Source organism: Chironomus tepperi, unplaced genomic scaffold (genome assembly GCF_022539635.2).
Source record: "Chironomus tepperi strain 1889 unplaced genomic scaffold, CSIRO-AGI_Ctep_v1 contig_85, whole genome shotgun sequence".
NCBI classification, from domain to species: domain Eukaryota; kingdom Metazoa; phylum Arthropoda; class Insecta; order Diptera; family Chironomidae; genus Chironomus; species Chironomus tepperi.
This window is the reverse complement of record NW_027226207.1, coordinates 5,434,277-5,459,608: the sequence shown is the minus strand read 5'-3', so window position 1 is coordinate 5,459,608 and position 25,332 is coordinate 5,434,277. Positions and strand designations below refer to the sequence as shown.

Here is a 25,332-nt window from a genome sequence, read left to right as displayed (position 1 = left end):
AAACGAATTTACATATTTTACCAGGGACGAATCAACGTTTCATTTAGAAGCTATCCGACAGTATCTCAGAATCCATTAGGTGTCGAAGAACTTGGGAATTGCTCAGAACCTGGCTAGGGATGCTCAAGTACTTTAGATTCCAAACTGTGACACATATGCTGACCTTTCGGTATCCCTGGACTCAGACACTAAACCAAGACAGACTAGCTGATAGTCCCCGTAGCACATTGAAAGCACTAAATCGTTGCCTGCTACGTCACAAATAATGGAATTAATGACATTGTACTGTTCAAAAAATTAAGACAAGGAAGCTGTTGACAGAGACAATATTGCATTGGGTATTGGGAATTAGCAAGCGGAAGTCAGTAATAAGACCAGTTTCAGGCGGCATCTGAGGGAGGCCACGAATCACAATTGATCTGTATGTGCCAGTCTGTGGCCAGCGAAGTAAGGTAGTAATTGCTGTTTGGGATTTCAGTTAGAAGCATGCAATCCACATCACGAAAACAACATCTAAAGATGCAATATTCATACACGGATGTTTTAATTAACTATGATTTGCAGAAAAATAACTCATTTATTAGATCATTTGCGGAAATTGATATACCTAATGAGCCGTTATTATTAATCATACAGAAAGTTAATATTCATTACCATTACCATAAGCTAAAGCACCTCACATTTTTTACATTAATAACAAGTCATCTCATTATATGACATAAAGAAATATGAAAATTATACTGTGACATGCTCAACAATCAATTCTATTCGCGCAGAAGTGGAATGTCATATGAGCAATCTAAAACACTTCATTGCCATTCCACTTTCTCTATTTCATTTAAATTGTATTTTTTTTACTGTTACTGAACGATTTTTTTTCATATATTGACAGTCACAAAAATAATAAAAGCCATAAAGTTGTTAATGTCGCAATTTTTGTGCTACCCTCTCTGGTAAAAATAGGAGGCGTCAATACTGAGAATTTTTATTGCATCATTCAATTTTCGAGTGCATTTTATGGTCTTATAAAATTTTAATAATCTCGTACATTTTATTGACACTTTTTTGAGGAGGGACGGTAGTTAATGATGTCCAGTTTCTTGGGAGAGAATGAGTTGGGTGTGGGGTAGGAATTGAGGTTGGTTTGATGATCTGGCGTAGACTGTGCCAGGGAAGAGAATTGGAAGCTTTATGGAGATGCAAGATGAAGATGCATACTATGGTATACGATATTGAGTATGGTGCAAACAATAGTATACTATATTGAGTATGGTGCATGCAATAGGATACGATATTGAGTATGGTGTATACAATAGGATACGATATTGAGTATGGTCGAGCATACTTTGTATGAGAGCGTGTAGCAAACTATTTATATGTACAAAATTTCATAGATTGATGGCACATGAGCCTAGTTTATTGAACATCATTCACAAACAGTCCCCAAATTCATCTACAAAATATTTCTCTTATTAAATGCTGTAAACAATCAAAAAATCATCTAAAATGAGCAACTTTATGCTTATTCACGTATTTGGAATGGATATTTTGGAGTGAGGGGACAGCTTAACTTTGTCGCAGTGATCGTCTTGAACGACTTTAAATAAATAAATGTGAATGTTATTCTTTTTAACATTTTTTTAGACTTTTTAAAATATCATTTTTCTATATTGACTATATAAATTGTAGCTAAAATGATTTTTCAAATCAGACTCTTTTGAATGTAAACATCCATAGAGACGTCTCGCTGTGTTTTTTTTTCATCTCATGATTATTTTTTTTGAAACTTAAACAGTTCATCTTTTGAAGAAATACACTGTGCATGTATACATATGCTAGATGGTTTCTTCTTTCTTAAAGAAAAATTGTTTCATTTTAATTGTTAAGCAAATATGGTGACAAGGTTGAAAATGACGACAAGTAATTTTCAAATACTGAAGATTGTTTGTCTTTTTTTAGCGCATTTTTGAAATTTTTTTCAAAAAGGTAGCTTAATAAATCACTTTGTTCGTGCGTTCGTTCGGGCGTTCGGCTGACGCTAAAAACTTTTTAACTAGACATCGTAGAGAGCTCGGAATGGTTTTAAAAGATCAGTTCTATAAAGGTATTGCGGCCACGGGCATTTAAAACTTTCAAATCAACTCGTAATTGCTATAATTAACAATTTTTCATTTTCATTTACAACAACAACAAAAACAACAACACGTTTTTTCCTTGTTTTACAGTGTTCTTCAGTGTTTTTGGATGTTTTAACAGTGTTTGCTGAACAAAATTTGAATTTTGACCGTTATGAGGTTTAAATTATGAAAATCCGTTATGATGAATGGATCTTCCTGGATCTCGTTTGTGGTTCGAGAAGTAACCTTGATTCTACTGGATCTCGTTTTATGGATCGGCACTTATAATTCAATTACTGATCGCTGGGACAAAAATGCGCTTAAGTCCCTCGATCAATAACACGAGGACTTTTGTAATTTTTTTGTGTTGAGTGAGTGACTGAAATGGATAGATATAGAGAGAAACTTTTAAAAGAATAGTCACAATAATAGACGACGAGCTTATGTTTTGTTTATCTTTTATTTAAATTGACCATCGAGCCATGCCTGAGGTACATATAAAAAAATATTATTTAAAATGAACTGTATTTTGAAGCGAATGTACAGAAAAAAAAATGGATGAAGATTGATCCTGTATGATGATAGTTTGGAGAGTTGTTGGAAGGGAAATAGGAGTTTGGAGTCGACGCTTTGTCTGGATTTATGAACATTTTATAAACTTTTGATTCAAAATTTGAAATTTTTGATTCAGATTTTGAACTTTTTGATTCAAGTTTTGAAAAATGTGACTCAATTTTGAATATTTGATTTAAATTTTGAAATTTTTCATTCAAATTTTGAACTTTTTGATTCATATTTTGAACATTTTGTTCCAAGTTTTAAACTTTTGATTCAAATTTTGAACTTTTCGTTTCAAGTTTTAAACTTTTGATTCAAATTTTAAACTTTTTGATTCAAATTTTGAACTTTTTTGATTCAAAATTTGAACTTTTTAATTCAAATTTTGAATTTTTGCTTAAAACTTTGAACTTCTTGTTTCAAATTTTAAATTTTTGATTCAACTCTAATTTTGAACTCTTTTGTTAAAACTTTGAATTTTAAAATTTGATGTATGATCATCCTTATTTAATATGAATGCGCCATATCCACTCCTTATACCTTCAATAACTCTTTTTCATCAACGTGTATTCAGATATATTTTATTTCACTTTATTTATTCAAACAAAAAAAGAAAGAAAAAAAAGCGAAAAAACATCAGAGAGTGAAAAAAATCAGGGAGGATCGGCAGCTTTTATTTCATTTTTATTGTATACTTATTATTTGTTAATTTTCATATTGGGTATGGTAGACATTAAACGTGATGAATTGGTTAACAAATTGTTTAATTGTGATATATCCATATGATTTTTTTTTTGTGTTCATCTGAATCACTCGGCATGAGATCACTAAAAAAAAGAGTAAATAAAGCCGAATCGTTGATTTAATCGCATCATGGTTTCATTCATATGCTATGAATACAATATTTTATATCGCAATATGTAATCATAAACTATATTTTTTTCATTTTTTTTTTTAATTTTTATTGTTTCTCATCATTCTGAGTTTATGGTCTCTTAACCCTTTATGCGATTCTCCTTCTCATCATTCTGCTGGTTTTTATTTTAGTTGTCATTTGATCAAATCAGAAAAATGCTGTCGCTTTTCATCGCCATTGTAAAATTTGATATTAGTTATAGAGTTATTAAAGTTATGGATGATTTGAGTGCTTATTGTTTAAGGATGAATACAACAATTTAACGGTTTTTTGAAATTTAAATGAAAATAAGAAACACATCAAATGATTTTTTGAAAGAGATCGAAGTAGTCTCGAATTTTGGTCAGAACTCATGAATCTTCATGAATTCATGATAATTTCATAAACTCTAAAAGAAAATTGAAATCAATTCCAAAAAGATTCAACATTTAATTTGATATTTCGACAAAAATTTTAAATCTTCATTTCCTTGGATACACTCAATTCAATTCAATAACATTAATTCTTTCTGTTATTAGATCAATTTCATATTTCATTCAACTCATTGTTTCACAATGATTCTTTCCTTTATTTCATCTCTATTGCTGTGTTAAGATCTCTTCATTCATCCAATTTTTATTTTATTATATTTCAATTTCTTTCTTGCCGTTTTTTCAGTGCTTTTTTTCAATTGTTTTCCTTATGAATTAACAAGAAACGTTTTTCAAGATTTCCTTGAAGTTCTTCAGGCCTCATGCTTCCAATTGAATACAATTTTTAATAAAAGATCTTCAACAAAATAATAAAACTTTTTCTTCTTCGTTTTCCTATTTCACTACTATTCATTATTCCATATCCAACGAAAATGAAATATTTAGACACTAGCGAGATAAAATAAATTTCGAAAGTCATTGTTTAATTTTCAATTGTCTTCTTTGATGCGTAATTCAGTAGTATAAGGCTTATATTTCAATAATTTTGTTCAGTAATATAAGAAGAAGAAATGATGAAAAAACAACTAGAAGATGAATCTTAATAATCTACGTGACAAGATGGTTGGACACAATTTTATATACACAAACTGGTCTTCCTTTTGCCTTTTGCTATTAAAATGAATATTTAAACAACTTAATAAGGTATATTATGCAAATGACTAACGCTTATTTTTAGATACAATAACGCTTAGTTTTATTTTTTTCATGTCAAGTTATATTGAATTGATTTTAAATGAGTTTATCATTTGATTTGCATAGGTACTTATTTGAGAATGGATTGTAATTGGAAATTTACACGAGTTTCAACTTTAGAAATAAATTGGAATTTCTATGGTAAATAGTTACATTCCTTACTTTAAGAACTCATTGACTATATTACAGGCTTCTATGGATACAGCATGACATTAATTCCATATTCAGATACTTACATAGTGCATTAATGCTGAATTTGACCTCGTTTAGTTAAAGTTTGTTCAAATTTCAAGTTTTAGACGACATTATCTCCTTTTATGTAACTGAATGTACGATAAACTGATCGTGGAGCTATGAATCAAGCAACTATTGTTTTGTAAAGTTGAATATTTTTGTATGTTGAATGTTTTTTTTAAGTAGTCCAAACTGATTTTAAATCCTAATTTTAATATTTTTTGCTAAAATTGAACTTTTGTATGAAAAAGGGGGTTTCAACTATGCAAATTAAATATTATTTGAATTTCAAATGAACGTTAAAATAGATTAATTGGCAAATACACAAAAATACATTTCAAATCCAGTTGATTTGCTATATTTACCATCAAAATAGATCTTAAATTAAGAATATCAATAAATCTATTGAATCAGCTTACACATGCCTTCCGAAAATAATATTTGCAAAGGGACTTTATAGTTAATTAGCGTTACAATATCAACATTGTCGTTCGCAAAAAAATCAAAGAACCCGAAAAGCAGTTCAAAGATTCACTCAATGAAGAGGAAAAATTTAAAATTCATCCTTTTAGACATCACTTCTGTTAGTGACAAGTAACAAGCGACAAATTTTTTATTTCTGCCACGTTTATCTGTTGATCTATTGTGTGTGAAATTAAAAATTTTTCAATAATGTTATCACAGGCACACAATCTATGAAATCTATGAGAATGAAAATAAATCATCTGTGTCTGATTAAATGTTGAGGGTGAAAATACGCTTTAAATTTTAATCCTCTCTGTATTCAGTATTCAGGAATGAAAAGTACATTACGGATGATGTAGGGGATGTGGATTTGAATGCTATTTGTTTCTGGTTTCTTTTATGGAAGTAAATTTTTACATTTTAAAGGATAATTTGGAAATGGAAAGTTGTTGTTGCTGTCTGTTTGTCTGGTAGTGTGTCAGACTTCGTAAGGTTCAAAAAAATTATTCAAATATTTTTTGACCGTTATTTTTCAAATATTTTTTGACCGTTAATTTTTCAAAAATTATTTAGCCGTTGTTTTGCATTATGCATGTAAAAAATGCGCCTTAATCCATCACTTCCTTACCATTTTATAATTTAATAATTGATTTATGCCGTTTTCCGTTCCTCTCAATTGAAACTCAAAAGTTATATGATTTTCCACTGCAAAAAATATCCCTAGAAAATATATTTTTCCATTGAATATGCGGCTATTTGATGCTGACCGCACTTGAACGGCTTTTTTAACATGAAGTAAAATGAAAAGTTTATGCTTTTCATTGAATTCAATTAATTAATTTCATTTCAAGCATCTAATTAGTCTTTACATTTTCGCTAATTGCATATTATGGTTGCCAATGAGTCATGAAATAAATTTATTATTGCGATTCCGTCTATCCATTTAAAATGTAGAATTTTTTAATCTTTGACACGCGCTGGAAATTATGAAAATTGAAATTCTTTAAATTGTTTGTCATTTGTGGTTGCAACATGCACATAATGTTGAGATTAATGTCACAGAAAAACATTTTTCATTTTTAAATTCTATTAACAGAATCGACTTGGCAGGTCCTCGAATGGAAATTGAGAAAAGTTAATTAAAGTGTAAAAGGAAGGAATGGAAATAATCCAAATTAAATTAAATTCCTTTTTATTGCGACCGGAAAATTGTTATTGAAAATTGTTTATTCACAATTGATATAAAAGTGTTGAGAAATGTCATCGACAGATATTCGGAGTTGAGCTGTGAATGTGTTGAGGGTTGAATTTTATTAACATTTTTATTTGTGCTCAAATTTGTGTATCAATAACAACATTTTTAAGGACTGTGGATGGAGTAACTTTTGTTAATCTTTTTGAGATCTTGTTAGACATTGCAGAAGTGCGGGAAGGAGATTTTTGAGGTTACTGAATTATTCAGTCATGTATGAAGCATGAAAATATTTTCAAACTCCTTTTTCAAGTTCCATAAACGAGCAAAAAAAATGAAAGTTTCTTTTCAATTCAATTCCAATATAATGGGACGTCCACTTGAACATGATTGAATACATAAAAATGGTTCATAACTGATATTTTAACTCAAGCATTTACTTCTCATTCAATTCTCATTCATGGCTACATAAAAGGCAATTGTATTCCTACTGTTCATTAATTCAGGAAGGGATTTTTCCATTTTAATTGATCGACAACAACCTCAACATATATTTCAGCATATTGGCATATAAATAATATAGTAAAGAGTCGACCTCAGGCTGTGAACAATGAATGAGTTCAACTTTAATGAATTTTTTCTGGTTCAATATCGATTTTTCAGCATACGCAAAAAAATAAAGGAAAATGGTGTCAAAATGTTGAATTTTTCTGAAGTATATCCACAAAATGCTTTTATCAAATGATGAAAATATTTCAAATTGTCTGTGACTGTGACTAGAAAAAGGAATAAAATTCATTTTAGCAACATTGAAGGCTGAAAACATTGAGTAAAACATTGAAAACATTGAAAACATTGTAGAAAAGGATGGAAAATGAGTAAGCATGAGCAGGACGAACGATGAATGCTGCGAATGTTTCACAAAAAAATCAAAAACTAGAAAAAAATGAAATTTTTAACATTTAACAGTCATTTAAGTTATTCTCTTGATGATGCGGTAATATGAAGAGAAGTAAACTTTTTTTTTATATACAGCAGATCAACATATCAGCATTGTAAGCATTGAATAATAACATCAACAATAATAATAATCAATTGATGTTTCACTGTTTCACTATTTTCTGAGCCATATTGCTTTTTGGTTGGTTGGATTTTATTTTATATTGTTTAACAATTCTCTTATACATTTTTGTATACATCTTCATGATGGTTTTTTTTTCTGGGTTGGATATTGTTGAAATCAAAAATATCAATTTTGTACAATTTCATATTTTTTCGGATTCAGTATACTTCTGGTACTCGTTGATGATGGTCGTGAAGATTTTTTGTTGCTCAGGATAGTAACAAGTTTGTAATTTTTTTTGACAATTAAAGGATATCAGTGAATTATAAGGAAATTATATTTGTGAAAAAAGATATTAAGTTGCAAATTGTGATAAAAAATAAAACTTTTTTTTTGAAAAGGAATAAAAAAATAAATAATTTAAAACTAATGAAAGAAAAGGAAATGAGTCTACCGAATAGTGTTGATATGACGAATTTAATGTCCCAACATCCGAATCCTTTGTTAGGAATACCGCCTGCATTTTTCTTAAGGGCTGCATCTGAGAGATATCAGCGAACGCCCAAGTGTGCGAGATGCAGAAATCATGGAGTTGTTAGTGTTGAATTTTATTAATCTTTTTTTACAAATTTTAAATTAGTTTTAATAGCAATTTTAAACATTCAAAGATTTTAAAGAACAAAAAAATGTCAAATGGATTTTTCTAAAGTTTTGCGTCGCAATTTTGATAAAAAATTAAGTTTGAAAAGAATTGAAAAGACTAAACTTACATTTAGAAGTTTTAAATGAATTTGGATAAGGATATTGAAATTATCGATTGAATTGTAATTTTAAAATTTCAAAAGTTTGAATCAGTTGTAAATTGTAATTAAAATGCAAGAAATATGAAATTGATTAAATTAAACCAATTTAGAAAATTGTTGAAATTTTGAAGATTATTAAATTTCTTATGTTTTAACTTCAAATTTGTCAATTACCTTCCAAATTCTTTTTCTTTTGAACAAAAAAGCTAAATTTTCTAAAGATTTTGAATTGAAAATCTTAAAATTTATTTCAAAACTCAAAATTTTTTTGCAAATTAAAAAAAAAAAATCTTATAAAATAGTCATCAACTTTTTAATCTAAATCTCTTATTGTTCTGGTAATTAATCATAATTAATTATCCAATAAAATCTAAAACCTTTGAAAATCAATTCTTTAAAATGTTCATTTTAAAATTTAATAAAAGTTCATCAAACTAAATCAAATTATTAAAATTCAATTAAAGGTTAGTGCATTAAAAGGACACAAACGCTATTGTCGATGGAGGGACTGCCTATGTGCAAAATGCACGCTAATTGCCGAACGTCAAAGAGTCATGGCTGCTCAAGTATGAAATTTAATTATCAATCTTCAAAAAACAGATTTTTAACAAATTTAATAAATTAAATTAAGGTTGCGCTGAGAAGACAGCAAGCACAAGAAGAGAATGAAGCAAGAGAATTAGGGATATTATATCCAACACCAATGGGAATAATGAATGGACAATCAGAATCACAAAATTCAAATTTTCGTTCAACAATCCCGTCGCCACCGAGTGATTCTATGGACCATACAAGTAGCAAAAATTACACGGAAAGTGAGTCAGGTAAGGAATTTTAAAACATTAATCCAAACAATTTCTTACAAATTTATTTTATAAATAGATGTAGAAATTCAAAAGACTCGAAAAGCTGACAAAATTACACCCGCATATTCACCAGATCAAAGTGAACCCGAGAGTCCTGGTAAGTGAGCACAATTCTTTAAAAAAAAAATACAAGAAAAAAAGGGGAAAAATCAGAAGTTCAAGTCTTATTTAAATAAAAAAACAATGCTCTTTGGCATAGAATTGCTCTCATAAACGAGGGTTGTGCAGCGTTTAAGGCAGCACAAATGCAAAAATCGTCTATTGTTTGTCTTTTTAATTTTCCTCGTTAAGATAATTTTTTTCTCAAGTGGTGACACGCACAATTTGCACAAAAAAATATTAAAATTTTCCCTCGCTTTGCTGTTTGTTCTTAAATACATTGGAAGTGCAATTAAATACTGTAAAATGTGACGCAAAAAAGGCAGTAAAAAGTAAGCGACAAAAGAGAATGTTTGAGTGTAAAAATTGTGAGAAAGCAGAAATTTAAGGAAGATTAAGCTACTTACTGCCTCTTTTATTGTATCAGATCATTACACAATAACATGTTGTTACTCAAACATTGGCTTAAGTTGTTTATCTATCGATTCTCATCTCTCGTTATGCACTTTTCGTACCTTTTGTTTCCTCATCCTTGAAAATTGAATTAAATGTTTCATTTTGTGCTCATTGTTGCAACAGTTTATTCGAATTTCAAGTGGATATTTCTAGTTATTTGTTTATTTTGTATTTTATGAGAAATCTGAGAATCTCTTAAGGCAAGATTGTTGAAGAAATTTATCTTGTTTGAAAGAAAACTGTTTTCTCAGAAAAATCAGATGGCATCTTATGTATCGATATCAGATATGTGTCTAAATTAAGGTCATATATTGTCAAATTAACTAAAATGTTTCAAATATCAACAATTTCTTGAGAAAAATTCTCAATTCTATGAAAATATTAATTAAAGTTATTTGTATGTCCTTTTATTTGATTGTTTGGATATAATACTGATTGATCAACTCCTTTTGAAGAATTCTACTGTAAATCAGCAGTAAATAATGTCTAATAATTAAATTAAAGTATCTTTTAACAATTCAAATGACTTTTGTTTACAAAAAATTATAACAGTTTTTGCTTCACAAAGATGCGAAAATTCAAAATCAAAATGACCGTTAAAACATTGAATTCTATTTAAAATTGTTTCATTCCTTTCCAAAGGGTTAAAAAATGACAATAACAATTATGTTTCATGTCATTTTTAATTAAAATCCACTTGAAACAGTAACCGAATCAACCGCATTCCCAAACCAACGCAAAAAATACTTGTTGATGGCTTCTGAAGTACTTTAGATAATTAATTATCTTTCCACTCGAGCACACTTCAACTTTCATGAAGAATTAATGAAGAAACATTTATGCGAAATTAGCACTCGAATGAGAGCAGATTGTTAATTTTTTAATATATATGCTCAAGTACTGTCGTGCATAACATTTGTGAGTTAATATGTTTCTATTACTAATATCACTGTATAATATGTTTCAATTGTCGTTCATGAATGTTATTTGATTCCCTGTTCCTAACATACGGCATACACAAAAGAGATTAGTTTTGTTATTTGTATCCTTCCGTCCCTAAATTTATATTTTAACATTCGAGTACTTTTTTGAGTGTTTTTTATTATAAACTTTTTTTTTAATTCAAATATAATTAAATGATATTCAACCCCCATTGTGAAATTATCTACATCCACACAAAAAGAGCATAAAAATGTATAAATAATATCCAGAACAAAGACATGAATGGAATGGGAGGATACGTTCATTATTAATTTAATAAAATATATCAAAATTGTGAATATTTATGGATACAATTGCTGCCTATGCCAGAGCATGCAAAAAAAAAAAATTATGGGCGGAATCGGAAAAAAAAATCTTGTGCTTGACAATTTTAACGATTTTAATTTAATTTATTTATATTTCTAACAGTTGGAAGTAAGCGAGCACGTCTATCGGCTGAAACAGACCATGATACAGGCTCCGAATCACCGAGTAGTCCAAAACATAAATCATTTTCACTTCCATTATCAGTATCGCCTACACATAATCATTCACCAAGCTCACCCGAAAGTGATTTGGATGTTGATTCAGCGCCCGATGAAGTTGCACCTGAAAATTTGAGTTTAAAGAAGAAGGAACGATCAAAATCGCCAGTTACTAATAATAACTTACATAACAATCTTGGATTCTTGCCATATCAACAGTCATTTCATCAGCCAAATGTATCAACATCACCAAATCAGCGGTCACCAGTTGATGTTCTTTCAAGGTTTGTATGATGAATTGTTTTAGTGATGTAGCAAGGGAAGTAAGAGTGTTTGGTGTCATGGTAAGAGTTTCTGGAACTTGACATTGACTTGGGGCCGGTTTCTCCGGTACTGGTATGGTACGGTATGGCACGGTATAGATACATCAATGGTTCGGCTCAAGTGTACCACATTGCCATACCAAGTGTGCCTCTGTACCGTACCATACTGTGCCGAACCATACCGTACCAATACCAGAGAAGTCCGATCTATAGTTCCTCAATCTGGTTCTTAAATTATCCTCAATTAAACGGGGACTTTGCCTCAACTGCTCATTATTTGACAGTTTTACTGTCCACAGCACTTCATTCAACCTCACTTATTCCTTCCTTGCTACACTACTCAATACTCCTTCTAGAATCTAGAATCATTACTCAATGTATCTTAATATAATAGGGTATTTCCAAATAGAAGACGTAACGAAATCGAGCAGCTCCTGTCAAGATACCGAGGTGATGTTGTCCAAGCGATGGAAGCAATGTTATGTGGTGATGACACATTATCTCAATTAAAGTAAGTTTGACTAGACATGCCTGCAATCATAAAGCATATTAATCCATCTAATTATCCTCAACAGCTCAGCAACATCTGCATTTAAATCAGCATTTTCACCGTTAATACCTCCAGCATTTACCGCCAATCGCTATCCATTCTTACAGCATCAAGCAAAGAGATTTCTATCAGCACCATATACAGGCACGGGATATTTGTCATCAGTTCTTGAAGCTGAACAAAATGATGTCAATGGGAATTCAAATGCACCAGATGCTCAAGATTAATAAATGTGTACATTATGTGCATGAACAAAGAGTTGACGCTTAGTTAGGTCAAGGAGTGAAACTTTTTATCGTCTAAGATTCTTTTTTCCTTCATTTCCAATAAGTCTAAACAAGAAAAAAATGATACAAAAGATATTTACGTTGTATACGATTATTGTGGTCTTTAAAATAATTAAAAAAAATAATATTAAACTGTATAAAAAGCTATAAGATTGCATAAGGACAGAATATAGAGATAATAAATAGTAATAAATATGGATATAAATACTCTACATAACCTAGATTTATTCATTATTCTTGTTGTTGTTATTCCTGCAGACATTTATTGACACTAAGTAACACATAATTTGTTATATTATCCTTCCCCATCATCATCAACATTCATTGCGCACAAATGGCGCTTCATTTGAAATTTAATGCCATTGTAGATCTTGTTACACAACTATGTTATAATGTGCTATAAGCTAATAGGAGGAATGTAAGTAGGATATGAAAGGAGGTTATAGAGAGATGATACACATTTTGAGGGCTGGATTTTTGAGGAAGTTGTTAGAATGTGATCATTTTGTCTTTAGGAAGGAACAGGAAGCGAAATTGGAACTAAGATTGTTTTGAGGAGAGTTAGCTTGATTTTGATCTGGCACAGAGAACAAGGGTTAATTAGTATACAAAAATTACATAATTTATATATGCTAATTTGTCATAGAGTTGAGTAACCGTCGATAGCTCAGTGGTAGGAGCATTCGACCGGGAATCATAGGATGTGAGTTCGAGTCCCATTCGGGATCCGTTGATCGGAATTAAACTTTTTCTTTGAGATCAACAAACTTACTGTGCCTTTCAATTTTGAGTTAGTTTGCAGAAAGTCCAGGATTCTGATGGAATTAATTGGATGAAATGTCCGTCTGTTCATCGATTGGATAGTCCTGCTTGTCTATTTTGTTAGAAACTGTCTGATTCACAGGTAAGATTGGGTTTAGATGGTTAATCTTCTACAGCAGCTAAGCTCAATCTTTAAAGATTGAATTACTAAGTCCAACAGACGAATAGCATTCGCTAAGGATACTCAAATGTACCTAACATCCAGAGCTTCAAGTTGACTTGGACTGCTAAGGAAGATAAACCAACCGAACATAACCTTACTGACTCAAATACCGACTTCATACAATATTCAAGTCGACTACATCCGAGCTCTGCTAACATCATGCTAAGGTTATGCACATTGATATCCAAAATGCGCTCTAAATTCATCAACCAAGAAATTCCCTAAACTTAATAAATCCAGTAAATATTATACAATGAATTTATTAAAAAATTACGATGTTGATATCTGACAATTATGTATGTAATAATAACAATAAATTACTTCATGTTTCAGTTACATTCATTGCCTATCCTCACTCAGTTTATCGTACAGACAAAAAAAATAGAGAGAGAAACAGAACAGAGCAGCTGGTTTCACAAACATTTTAAAGTGTGTATATTAAAATTATAACATAAATTCAAGATGGTTGAAAATTTTTGTTATTCATGGCAATAACATTCATGTAAGATCCGAAAATTTATATAGTCTTTGACAAAAGGACAAAAATCTTTTAAAACATGCTAGAATTTTAATTGTTTTCCTATCGCCTAACATCCTATTGCAATTTAATGCATCAATAACATAAATCATGTCCTAAATTGTTATCGCACACATTTTTATCTTGTATGGAGATGGAAGCAGTGGTGGATGAAGGAGATTTTTGGGAATGAGTCATTAAAATGCAATTGGACATAGAGAGTGGGTCTTTTAGACTATGTGTTCGAACTGTTGGGTTTGGATATGCTATTGAGGTCGAATATTCCGGTATATGTCTGTCCTAAATAACTCATGGAAGGAAGCTGTGGATAGAGACACCAAAGGACTCACGGAACGAAGCTGTTGATAAAGAGAGTATTGCATTTGGTATCGGACATTGAAAAGCGGTAGCCAGCGATTGCACCAGTATCAAGCGACATCTGAGGAAGGAAATGGAACACAATTGATCTGTACGTCAAGCGAATGGCTACAACAGAGCTCAAACTTGACTCGAATTGTCTATGGAATATGGTCGACTCTATTCGATGCTTGCATTCAAAATCCGTGTCAACTTGAAGCTCTGAGCTAGAGTATATCAGAGAAACCGGACGCTGATTAGGTTTGCTAACATTTAAAGACACAATCCGCATGGACGATGGTGGAAATTGCGTCAGATGATCTATGATTCCCTTTGGTGATAGCCTTAATACTGCTTTAGTAAGTATTAGTACCTCGATATCCTCCTCAATCCCTAATTACACCACCAAAATTCAACACATTTAATGGCAATTCTTAAGTATTTTATTGCCCATTAAGAGTGTCCATAAAACAATTTTTGCAAGTATTTATTAACTCAATATTTTTTTGTATGTTTCGGTCATTGGCAATTCATGTTAAATTACCGCACGTGATAATATTTTTGCATTTATTGAATGCAATAAATTTGTGTCTATTCCATGCCCATTTGTCCTCAATTCATATTTGATTAATATATCTTATGGACTTCTTTTCTATCCTTATACTCGACATTTGAGAAACTGCAATTTTTATGATCTGTTTTCAATATGTTTATTATGAAAATTACTCTTTATTGCCATAGGAAGGGTTTATGCTGTTTTGTAAAGAAATAAGTACCAAATGGCATAAAAAGGGGTTCCTTAATAAAAAGGATAATGTCGATTTAATTTGATATAAATTGCACATCATCAATAAATTCTCTTACTTACTGTTTTTTTGTTAGTTTTACGGGAAAAAAGGATCGAATTTGTCCTGAAAACTTAAGGATACTATTGAATGTTTACCAAGCATAAATCATAACAGATATACAATACTTACTGAACAATCTGTGAATCTGTAAATGAAAGAGACATACCTGCATTCAGTATCGACGGATTTTTATTTGTTTGAAGCAGTTTGTAGCAGTTTTTGAGGAAAGTTTGGGTTTGCAATTTAGGTTATGTCTGGTTGAAGCTGGGTAAGTCGCTATGTAGCTCTTGGTTTTGATATTCTTAAGATGACTGTCAACTGAGAGATCAATGAATTTCCTCATGGATCTTCTTAGTCATATCCATCACTCATCCAATGCAAATGCGCCACAGTAACTCATTACTGTCACCTATCATACCCAATTCTAGTTTTTGAAAGTTTGATTGACTTAGAAAGAGTTGAATATAGAATAATTGAGTATATTCGCATGCTTTTGAACCGTAAGCCAGACATCACCATGACAATTTTCAATTTTAAAATTACTGAATGGAAACAAAAGAATCAGCATGCCACTAACATTCAAAAAATAATAGCAAAAAAGAACCTTCCATCATACATCGGTACGACGGTACATACATAAATCCTATTGTATTGCATAAATTTTCCAAATGGGAATTAACTTTTGCATGTGAAGTTTTCCATTGTTTCTAAATTGTTTTTAATAAGAAGTGTATAGGATGTGGAATTTAACACCATGGCGACAACTAGGAAACAATTAAATTTTTGCATAATTGAGCATAATACATGACATCTATTCAGTTATATTCATCCACTCAAACTCAATATAAACAATATCCAAAAATACCTTTATTTTTTGTATTCTGTTCTATATGAAGCCATAAACATGGAAAAGTTTCAACAAAAAAATATTAAATTTTGTGTGATTAAAAAATAACCTTAAGCAATTACAGATGAGGATTGAGTTTAATACAAAAGCAGAAGGGATCAACTGTATATATATAAAATATTCCCACAACATTTTATTTCGGTTTTTGTAAGAGTTATTATCTTTTAGATTGAGTTTTTATAATAAACTGGTTTAATTTGATGATTTTATTGAATCTGTTTATTGTGCCACTGTCAAGTAGCAATGAAGTATGTCTAATAATTAAATTAAAGTAGATTTTGTTAATGTTTATTCTTTGAAGTTCAAATTTTGACTGAAATTTCAGATCAAAATAAAAAGGGTGTAAAACTAAGGATACTTTGACAAATTCAAATTTATTTTGACCGTTGAAAATTTAATTTTTTATCAGATAAAATAAAAATTGACATTAAACTCACAGCATCGGCTTCCATCTGTCAGTCTCGATAAAAATGTTAACATTTCCTTCTGTCTTACTGCGATAAGAGACGAAGGAAAAAAAGAGAAAATGTTGCAAGCTACTCGGAAACATTAACGTTAATGTTTCAAACTTGGAACTCCGCCTTCTCATTGAATGTTGCAATTTTCGATTGGTTCATTCAGTTTTATATTCTGTTAATTTCCTTTTTGTACTGTTTCAAATCCTTCCCTTTGAATTTATATTCTGTGTCTTCTTATTCGTCCCTTAAATGTCGTATTGGGGGGTTTACTAATGAGATTCATAATTGATATTATGTTGCTTCGGATGTAGTTTTTAAAGCTATATAAAATATATTGGATTAATACCAGGAATAAAAATCTATTCATAATAATTGCTATTGTCCTTTTTATTGTACGCAACATAAAGAATGGAGCTGAACAGAATAAAAAAAACATTTTTTAGTAGATTGTTAATGACTATTCAATTTGCTGGTGACACTCGCATGTCATTGTACAGATGGAGGAAAAATATGCGCAATATTGAGGGTGCGATTGAATGACATCTTTTCATATTTTTTTGAAACATGCAACTCGACATTTAATTGATATTTGTATGAATTATACAACAAAATGAAGTAAATTATGATTTTTTGGAACAATAGAACGGATGTCTTTAAATTTCATAGTTACGTGAAAAGGAAAATGAAAACTATAAAAATATTAAATTTCATATCCATTTATCAAAATGATTTGTTCGTTTCTATTGTAATTCTTTTAATTATATTACCACATTATAAACGATTAAATGTTAAAATTTATAGTTTCTGAAACATTCAAAACGGCAACTGTCTGTCCTGCTCATGTTTATTCATTTTCCGTCCTTTTCTTCAATGTTTTCAATGTTTTATTCAATGTTTTCAAAATTTAATCGAATGTTTTCAATGTTTTTAGCCTTCAATGTTGCTAAAATGAATTTTATTCCTTTTTCTAGTCACAATCACAGACAATTTGAAATATTTTCATCATTTGATAAAAACATTTTGTGGATATACTTCAGAGAAATTCAACATTTTGACACCATTTTCCTTTATTTTTTTGCGTATGCTGAAAAATCGATATTGAACCAGAAAAAATTCATTAAAGTTGAACTCATTCATTGTTCACAGCCTGAGGTCGACTCTTTACTATATTATTTATATGCCGATATGCTGAAATATATGTTGAGGTTGTTGTCGATCAATTAAAATGGAAAAATCCCTTCCTGAATTAATGAACAGTAGGAATACAATTGCCTTTTATGTAGCCATGAATGAGAATTGAATGAGAAGTAAATGCTTGAGTTAAAATATCAGTTATGAACCATTTTTATGTATTCAATCATGTTCAAGTGGACGTCCCATTATATCGGAATTGAATTGAAAAGAAACTTTCATTTTTTTTTGCTCGTTTATGGAACTTGAAAAAGGAGTTTGGAAATATTTTCATGCTTCATACATGACTGAATAATTCAGTAACCTCAAAAATCTCCTTCCCGCACTTCTGCAATGTCTAACTAGATCTCAAAAAAGATTAACAAAAGTTACTCCATCCACAGTCCTTAAAAATGTTGTTATTGATACACAAATTTGAGCACAAATAAAAATGTTAATAAAATTCAACCCTCAACACATTCACAGCTAAACTTCGAATATCTGTCGATGACATTTCTCAACACTTTTATATCAATTGTGAATAAACAATTTTCAATAACAATTTTCCGGTCGCAATAAAAAGGAATTTAATTTAATTTGGATTATTTCCATTCCTTCCTTTTACACTTTAATTAACTTTTCTCAATTTCCATTCGAGGACTTGCCATGAAGCACAAGTTAATAGAATTTTAAAATTATATGTTTTCAGCTATGACATTAATCTCAACATTATGTGCATGTTGCAAACCACATATAAATATCATTTATAATTGCACGCACGTGTTGTAAATATCTCAACTGAATATTAAATGTCAATCTACTTATAAGTCTAAATTGAGTATCATCATCATCCATAAATGTTTGCAGTTATTTGACATCTTTAGCCATTTGTCATTAAATTTTCTGTTTTGTTAGCCACCGAATTACGCTTTGAAAGATGGATAATTGAATATTAAACAATGACTTTCGAAACTATATTTTATATCTTATTTACATAGAGTAGCCGTCGACAATATGAGAAGGAATAAGAAGCAACAAAAAAATAAAAAAGAGAAAAAATAAATTTACAGTTTCAGCATAAACCAACTTTAAACTGAAGCGTGGACTCTCGTGAGAGAAAAATGACATCTTCTTTAAAGTAGGAAGATTTGTTACAAGCCACAGAAATGTAGCCACAGGTGTTTATGACAAATTGTCATCAAGTTATTACTGGATTTTGTTGAATGCGTCAAATGAACTGTTACAAATGGGAAAGGTTGGTATGTCAGAGTTGTTGATACATTTGTGAGTAATCGCAAGGCAGCGATAGATCCAGTCAAGCATCTAAGGTGGGTCGTGACCCTAGCATGAACTCAAGAGTAACATTAGGTACAAGGAATGCTCACGATCATCCTCATTAAAAACATTCAAGTTGAGTTAGATCTCCAAAACAAGTGGTTTGTCTGTTAGAGTCATGAAACAAACTGTCTGATCTGGAAGATCAACGAGGAAAGTAAGTACCCAAAGCAGCACATTGCATTTGCTAGGACCACTTCCAGTCACTTAGACGGTAGAATGTATTTTGGGTATACACAGTATTGTGTAACTTGAGTAGATACGTCATTGCCACACCTTAATAGGCCAAGATTATGCTTTTATCGAGCAGAAATACCACTTCGGTACCTTCAGGCAATCTCTCTGCCTCTTAGTGCTGAATTTCCAGCGAAATAAGTAAATAATTCGAGTAATCCATTGCATTCGTTAGAATACCGCACAGTCATTACTATGCCATCAGCGTTTAATTTGGATATACCCTGCATTATGCAGCTAAATTATGTACGTCATTGTCACCAATGTTCAAGCTTTCAAATATCAAGTTAACCTTGAACTCAATTCCTCTATTCCCGAATAATTCCTATCAAACAAGTTGATCGATGACGTCTGTGGAAAATTATGTAAATTTAGTAAGCGCCAAGGTATTGAGTGGAACGCATTCAGTGAGTCAATGGAAAAAAGCAAACTGACTGTAGTTTTGAAACGACGAGGGATTCCTAGTTTCGGTGTCATGTTATGACTAATAACAAGTTCGTAAAATATCGAAGTAAATTCGTGGAATTCATTATTGGATTCTCTAAAATAAATAAAAATAAAAATGTAGCTTAATAAAGATGTGTAATCTGGGGTTGCAAACATACGTAAATTTCGTGAGAATATGAATAGAAAAGCATCATTGGACATAATGTGTGAATTGATTCGCACTTTCTCGAATCGAATGATTTGTCAGCTCGTTACATGTCATTTGTCCTTGATTGCTGCATGCGGATTTAGTCTTTTGTAATATGTTGCGGATTATTGTGAAAATTGAACTTTTAAAATTGCTTTTATTACCTTTTGAGGAAGTGATGGAGTTTGTTGACTTGATTGAGGGATGATGAGAGGTGTTGAGGATGTTGGATGACTTTAGAGGTGTTGCTTAATGTAAATTGTAATTCTGAAGATTTATATGTAGTTCATGACATGCTACAATTGCAAATAATTTAGGTCACGAAGCTGGATCTGGATTATTTGGGAATTTAATTCAAAACTTTGAATTCTATGGACTTGGATCATTCAATTGCAAGTTATACATGCTAAGCAACTAGTATAAACCTCAATAATTGATAGCTGTGCCAATTTCCTTGTAATTTTCAAGGTTAGATTCAAATTTGACTTTTGTTTTGAATAATAATGCAAAAAAGCTTGCTTGTTAAGTCTAAAATCGTATTAGAATCGATATTCTCATGAATAATACAATATAGCACCTCACAGACATGCATCATCATTATTATTATTCCTAAACATCATCATCATAATCATTATTGGCTATTTCCCAAATGATGTCAGTCAAAATCCAAGAATTTTGTGCATTTTTATCCATAAAAGCTTTCACTTTTCTTATCAAAAAATTGTCACAAGGCACATCCAGTTATCAGCAGTAGGTGAACAACCTCGTAAAAATCTCGCAAAAATAAGAACCGGAATATCCAATGCTAATGAATATTTAATGAACTCATCAGCCATAGAGTCGCCACAGAATTATTTACGTCTGATCAAATCAATTTTTTCCATAGAAATTATTATGATCGATTAAGTCTGTCGTAGTTGCTGTTGCTGCACACCTTGCAATTTTGATTAATAACAATCATCATTTAAATTCCATAATTTAACGTAAAAATTAGTGCAATTTTATGAAATTCCATCACAAACTTGAATTAATAATTTGATCATTTCCGCTTGTGACAACTCTGTACGAATGCAGCATGTAGTTAGACAACATTGAAATGCAACAGGTTAATTACCTTGAAATTTTATACAAAAATTCTTTAGCTCGTGTACCTTTTAATTAAAAATTTAATCACATGTTGCCCCCCTGTATTGAATATTGATTAACAAGGCTCAGATTAAAGTCATTCCAGTGACACATTTGGCTAATTGGATCATAATTTTATGGCCAACAAATATGTGAGTAATACAGACCTACATTACTCACAACATGATAATATGATTTTAATAAGATGTCAATTTTAACATCTTTGACTTGCTTGTTATCACCTTGTTAAAGGTTTTATCACCTTGTATAGGTTTTTATCATGCTTGTTGGAATTTATTAACGCTTTTAAGCTTTGTCACATTGTGTATTTTTGTATAATTGCATGAAGATTTGCTCATCTTACAGCTGCACATTAAGTCATTGTCTTTTTTTATGAATCAACAAAAGGAGGATGATTAAATACTTGATTTGGAAGAAGAAGGAATTGACAATAAAAAAATGATTCAAAGAGTTGGAGCAATAAAATAAGTGCGATTTTTTTATTTGATTTAGTGGGGATTATGCATTGGTAATGTCACAAGGAACATACTTTTACCCCTAACAGGCAATAAAATTACTTTTATGTACCATGGTGGTTCTTCTGTACCATGAAAGCTTATTCTTTGCCTGTAAGGGTACACAGCTGAACACAAATGATTGCCAAAAAAAGACAGCTTCCATCAAGAGATAATAAATGAAGTCATGACGTAGATCGGGTTAAATACTCTCATACAATAACAATTATGCAATTCAACTGTTACTAGCAGGTGCTCTTAAGAGCAGAACATGCTAAGAGCAACGCTCATGAACATCTTTAACTAGTATATTTGAGGAAAGCAAGCTCTTTGTCTATTAGGAATTTGTAATTTTATGAAAATAATGTATCAACGGTCATTTAATATTTAAATTCTATATGCAACTTCAATAAGTTGATTTTTCCCTTAAATAGTTGCAAACCCCATTTTTGGAATATTTTGTTTTGTTTTTGACAATAATAAACATTTTAATTATTATTTACAATCCGTAAGGAGTTCTTAATTACAATTGCAATATACATTCAACGTAGAAATCATAGATTGAAGCAATCTTGGTCTAATCTACTCAAAACTAAGACTTAGAGATTTTTTCCACGAAAACTTTCACTTTTTTGACAAAATAATTGCAAATTATGACGAAAATTCTTGAAAATTTATGAAATTGCTGATCTAGATTGATCTATAAATCACTTGAACTTGAAATTTGTATGAACCAGAGTTCGAATGAGGAAAGAGTCTCATAGAAGTTTGTATGAAGTCGATTCGACTTAAATTGCACATTTTTATACAAAATCCGAGTCTACTTCGAGCTTTGGAAAGAACATTTTATGACAAAGAAGATCTAAACATCACAACAATAACATCTAGACATTAACCTTGAACAACTCCATTGCCACAACAATGACATCAATCAAGAAGAATTTAATCTAAATTGTGTTCTTCATCTCAGAAGTTAGAAGTACACAGTCTTTGCTCTTCTATACAATACAACACCTGGATGTGTGATTTATAAGTTATAGACTCAATATCTTTATAGGATCGCTCATAGCTTCATGAATAATACGACATGAGCTAATTGAATTATTCTTTTCTAAATTCAGTAGAATATGCATGCATGCATGCAAAAAGTCACGATAATTGACAGAATCTATAGACTTTCTGCAAATATTTACCTGTTTCACTACTTTACTCACATCCAATATGTATTGTTAACTTGTTTTATTAATGTAATGTTTGTTCACGACATTTTTAAAATTTCTGCTGAAATATTTGATAGAATTGGAATTGAAAAAACACTTGTTTGTGTATATTTTAAGCACAGATAGTTATTTATTAAATACTTTTAGAGATCGTTCACAATATATGAATGAATAAAAGCTTCTCATCAGCTATTCGAAATACAAATCAATAAATAATTACTCACTAGATATATGATAATTTAATGGCTAACTAGCTAGTCATACATAAATATTAAGTATGCATTCCATAAAAAATAATATTTTTTTTCTAATAAAACTAAGGCACTGAATCTTACAAACTGATATTATTATAACATAGTGACATAGAAATGATTTATAATACACAGTATAAGTAATAACTATATTTTTTAGTTCCATATCTTTGGCTCGGTAATTGAATTTTGATATATTTCTATTTAGGTAACATCAAACATCACAAAAAGTCTTTTTACACTCATCCTTCCTGGGACTTTTTAGGCACTTAAAGTTCTGCAGACACCACATATATGTCTTATAAACTACATGTATTATAAATATAGCTAAGACAATCATCAGTAGATATTGTAGAATTTCAAAATTTCCAAATGATGCAATAAAATGTAAATCCTTAATTTTTTCTGGTGGATCTGGAATTGCTTTAGACATTTCTCTAATTTTACTTAAACTGTCCACGTAAAAATTATCCACAATTGTTGTATTGAACTTTTTAATATTTTTTTGAACTTCGTCCACATCAAATGATACACACAATATATTTTGCTTTATATATGGCGATTGCTGATATTTTACTGATTTTATTAATTTATATCCACTTGTTATGACTCTACATTCAGGATCCAATTCAAGTATACCAGACGAACTAGCAGTTAAAAATTCAACAGTGGTTTTTGCCTTACACGTTACATTAAGCGTCTCATTTGTCGGAGTGTAGTAAAAATACTGTCCATCGTTCAGTCGTATGAATGTGAGAAACGAAGATTGTACAGTATCAATTTTACAAAGCTCTATATCGATTGTATTACTCATTAATGCTTTCGTCACACAGTCATCTGATTTGCTAATACTTTGCAATGGGCTTTGTGTTTCACAATAAAATACGGAATTTGATGATTTGTAGCATGGATCTAAGCTTTCAAGCATCATTGACTCATTTGAATTAATTGCTACATATTTCCATACAACATCGGTAAGAATTAATTTATCTCCATAACGTGCTGGAAACTCCATAATTTTATAAAGCGTCCGCGGTGTTTTTTCAACAAATGGTATATCCATTTCTAGTTTGAGGGTGGTGCCAAATACTTGATGACTAACACGTAGGTTGTAATAATATTCGGCCATCTTTAGATATGGCAATTCCTCATTTGTATCAAGCATTCCCGTTATATTTTTAATATTCTCATAGAATTCCGATATTGTGATGATGTCACCGCTTAATCTCTCTTTTGACAGCATCTTTATGATGGCATTGACTTTCCTATCGACTTCGTCATTTACCGATAATGCGGTTGATATTTGTGCCCTTCTACCAAGCTCATCAATTGTGTCATTTAACAGTTCTGTTGCATTTATGACGTGCCCTTTTAATCCACCATGAGCATCGATCATCTTGTTGATTGTGTTCTTAAGGAGGTTTAGGTCCATTTCTATCTTACGACCATCTTCGGTACTAAGACTGTCGAAAAATGTAAATCCTCGCTTTTTTCTTTTGTTTTCAATTTTGTTGACTGGTTCAAGGCCATACAGAACATCCTGAAGCTCTAACTTCCTCAGAGCTAAATTTGTCCTCAGCCTGTCGATTTCGTTTAGTCGATTTTCGTTGGCTTTCTCATCCTTTCCATAAAATTCTTTAATTATATCCAAATTCCTAGTCTGATTGTGGATTAATGTGTCAATACTCTTGATGTCAACTTCGAAGGTCAACTTCACGTAGCTGGTTATTAATTTTAATTTTCCAATTTCCTCAAATCTCAATCCTTCTAATTCCTTTAGCGGTTCAATGCTAAGTCCCGATGATGTGACTGTGATTGTAGTCACAAGCAGTAATAATGTCCTATGCAAAAAAATAAAATAAATGTAAAGTTAGTCTATTTGTTTTACATGAAATGCTGAAATACTCACTGTAATGTATTCATTATGCATCAAATATTTATTTTTTTTTTTACTCAAAAAACCGGTTTCTTGCGATTTTTTCGTACGGCAACTACTATGATAACTGTTAACACTTTTCATTCACAAGTCAAGTCGGCATCGACGCTCGCGCGCCTTTTTATAGTCGGAGAGATCGTCTCTGAATCAGCAAAAAATATAGTTTTATGTTTGTGTGTGTGTTTACTTCGGTAATTGTAAAAGATCAAGATATTGAGGGGGTCTATGGTTTGAATAATTGGGGAATTTTGATGAATTCTAGTTTAATTGGGGAATTGT

The 25,332-nt window shown here is 30.8% G+C and overlaps 2 protein-coding genes across 3 annotated transcripts; one reads left to right on the top strand and one right to left on the bottom strand.

The window, feature by feature from the left end:
- Positions 1 to 7,955: 7,955 nt before the first annotated feature.
- Positions 7,956 to 12,752, top strand: dmrt99B (doublesex-Mab related 99B). 2 transcript variants are annotated; one of them, XM_070634205.1, is made up of 7 exons: positions 7,956 to 8,305; positions 8,979 to 9,080; positions 9,146 to 9,338; positions 9,397 to 9,477; positions 11,346 to 11,685; positions 12,119 to 12,235; positions 12,300 to 12,752. In XM_070634205.1, exons 1-7 carry the CDS (start codon positions 8,141 to 8,143, stop codon positions 12,499 to 12,501), a joined length of 1,200 nt encoding a protein of 399 aa, XP_070490306.1. In that variant the 5' UTR covers positions 7,956 to 8,140; the 3' UTR covers positions 12,502 to 12,752. The 2 variants fall into 2 exon arrangements, with proteins under 2 accessions (XP_070490306.1, XP_070490307.1); XM_070634206.1 differs by having other exon boundaries at positions 8,274 to 8,305; positions 8,984 to 9,080.
- A 10,319-nt stretch (positions 12,753 to 23,071) lies between these two features.
- On the bottom strand, positions 23,072 to 25,136 carry LOC139085960 (uncharacterized). Its single transcript, XM_070634198.1, has 2 exons — positions 25,027 to 25,136; positions 23,072 to 24,958 (listed from the first exon to the last, which is right to left on the bottom strand). The coding sequence occupies exons 1-2, from the start codon at positions 25,038 to 25,040 to the stop codon at positions 23,332 to 23,334; spliced, it is 1,641 nt and encodes a 546-aa protein (XP_070490299.1). The 5' UTR covers positions 25,041 to 25,136; the 3' UTR covers positions 23,072 to 23,331.
- Positions 25,137 to 25,332: the final 196 nt, after the last annotated feature.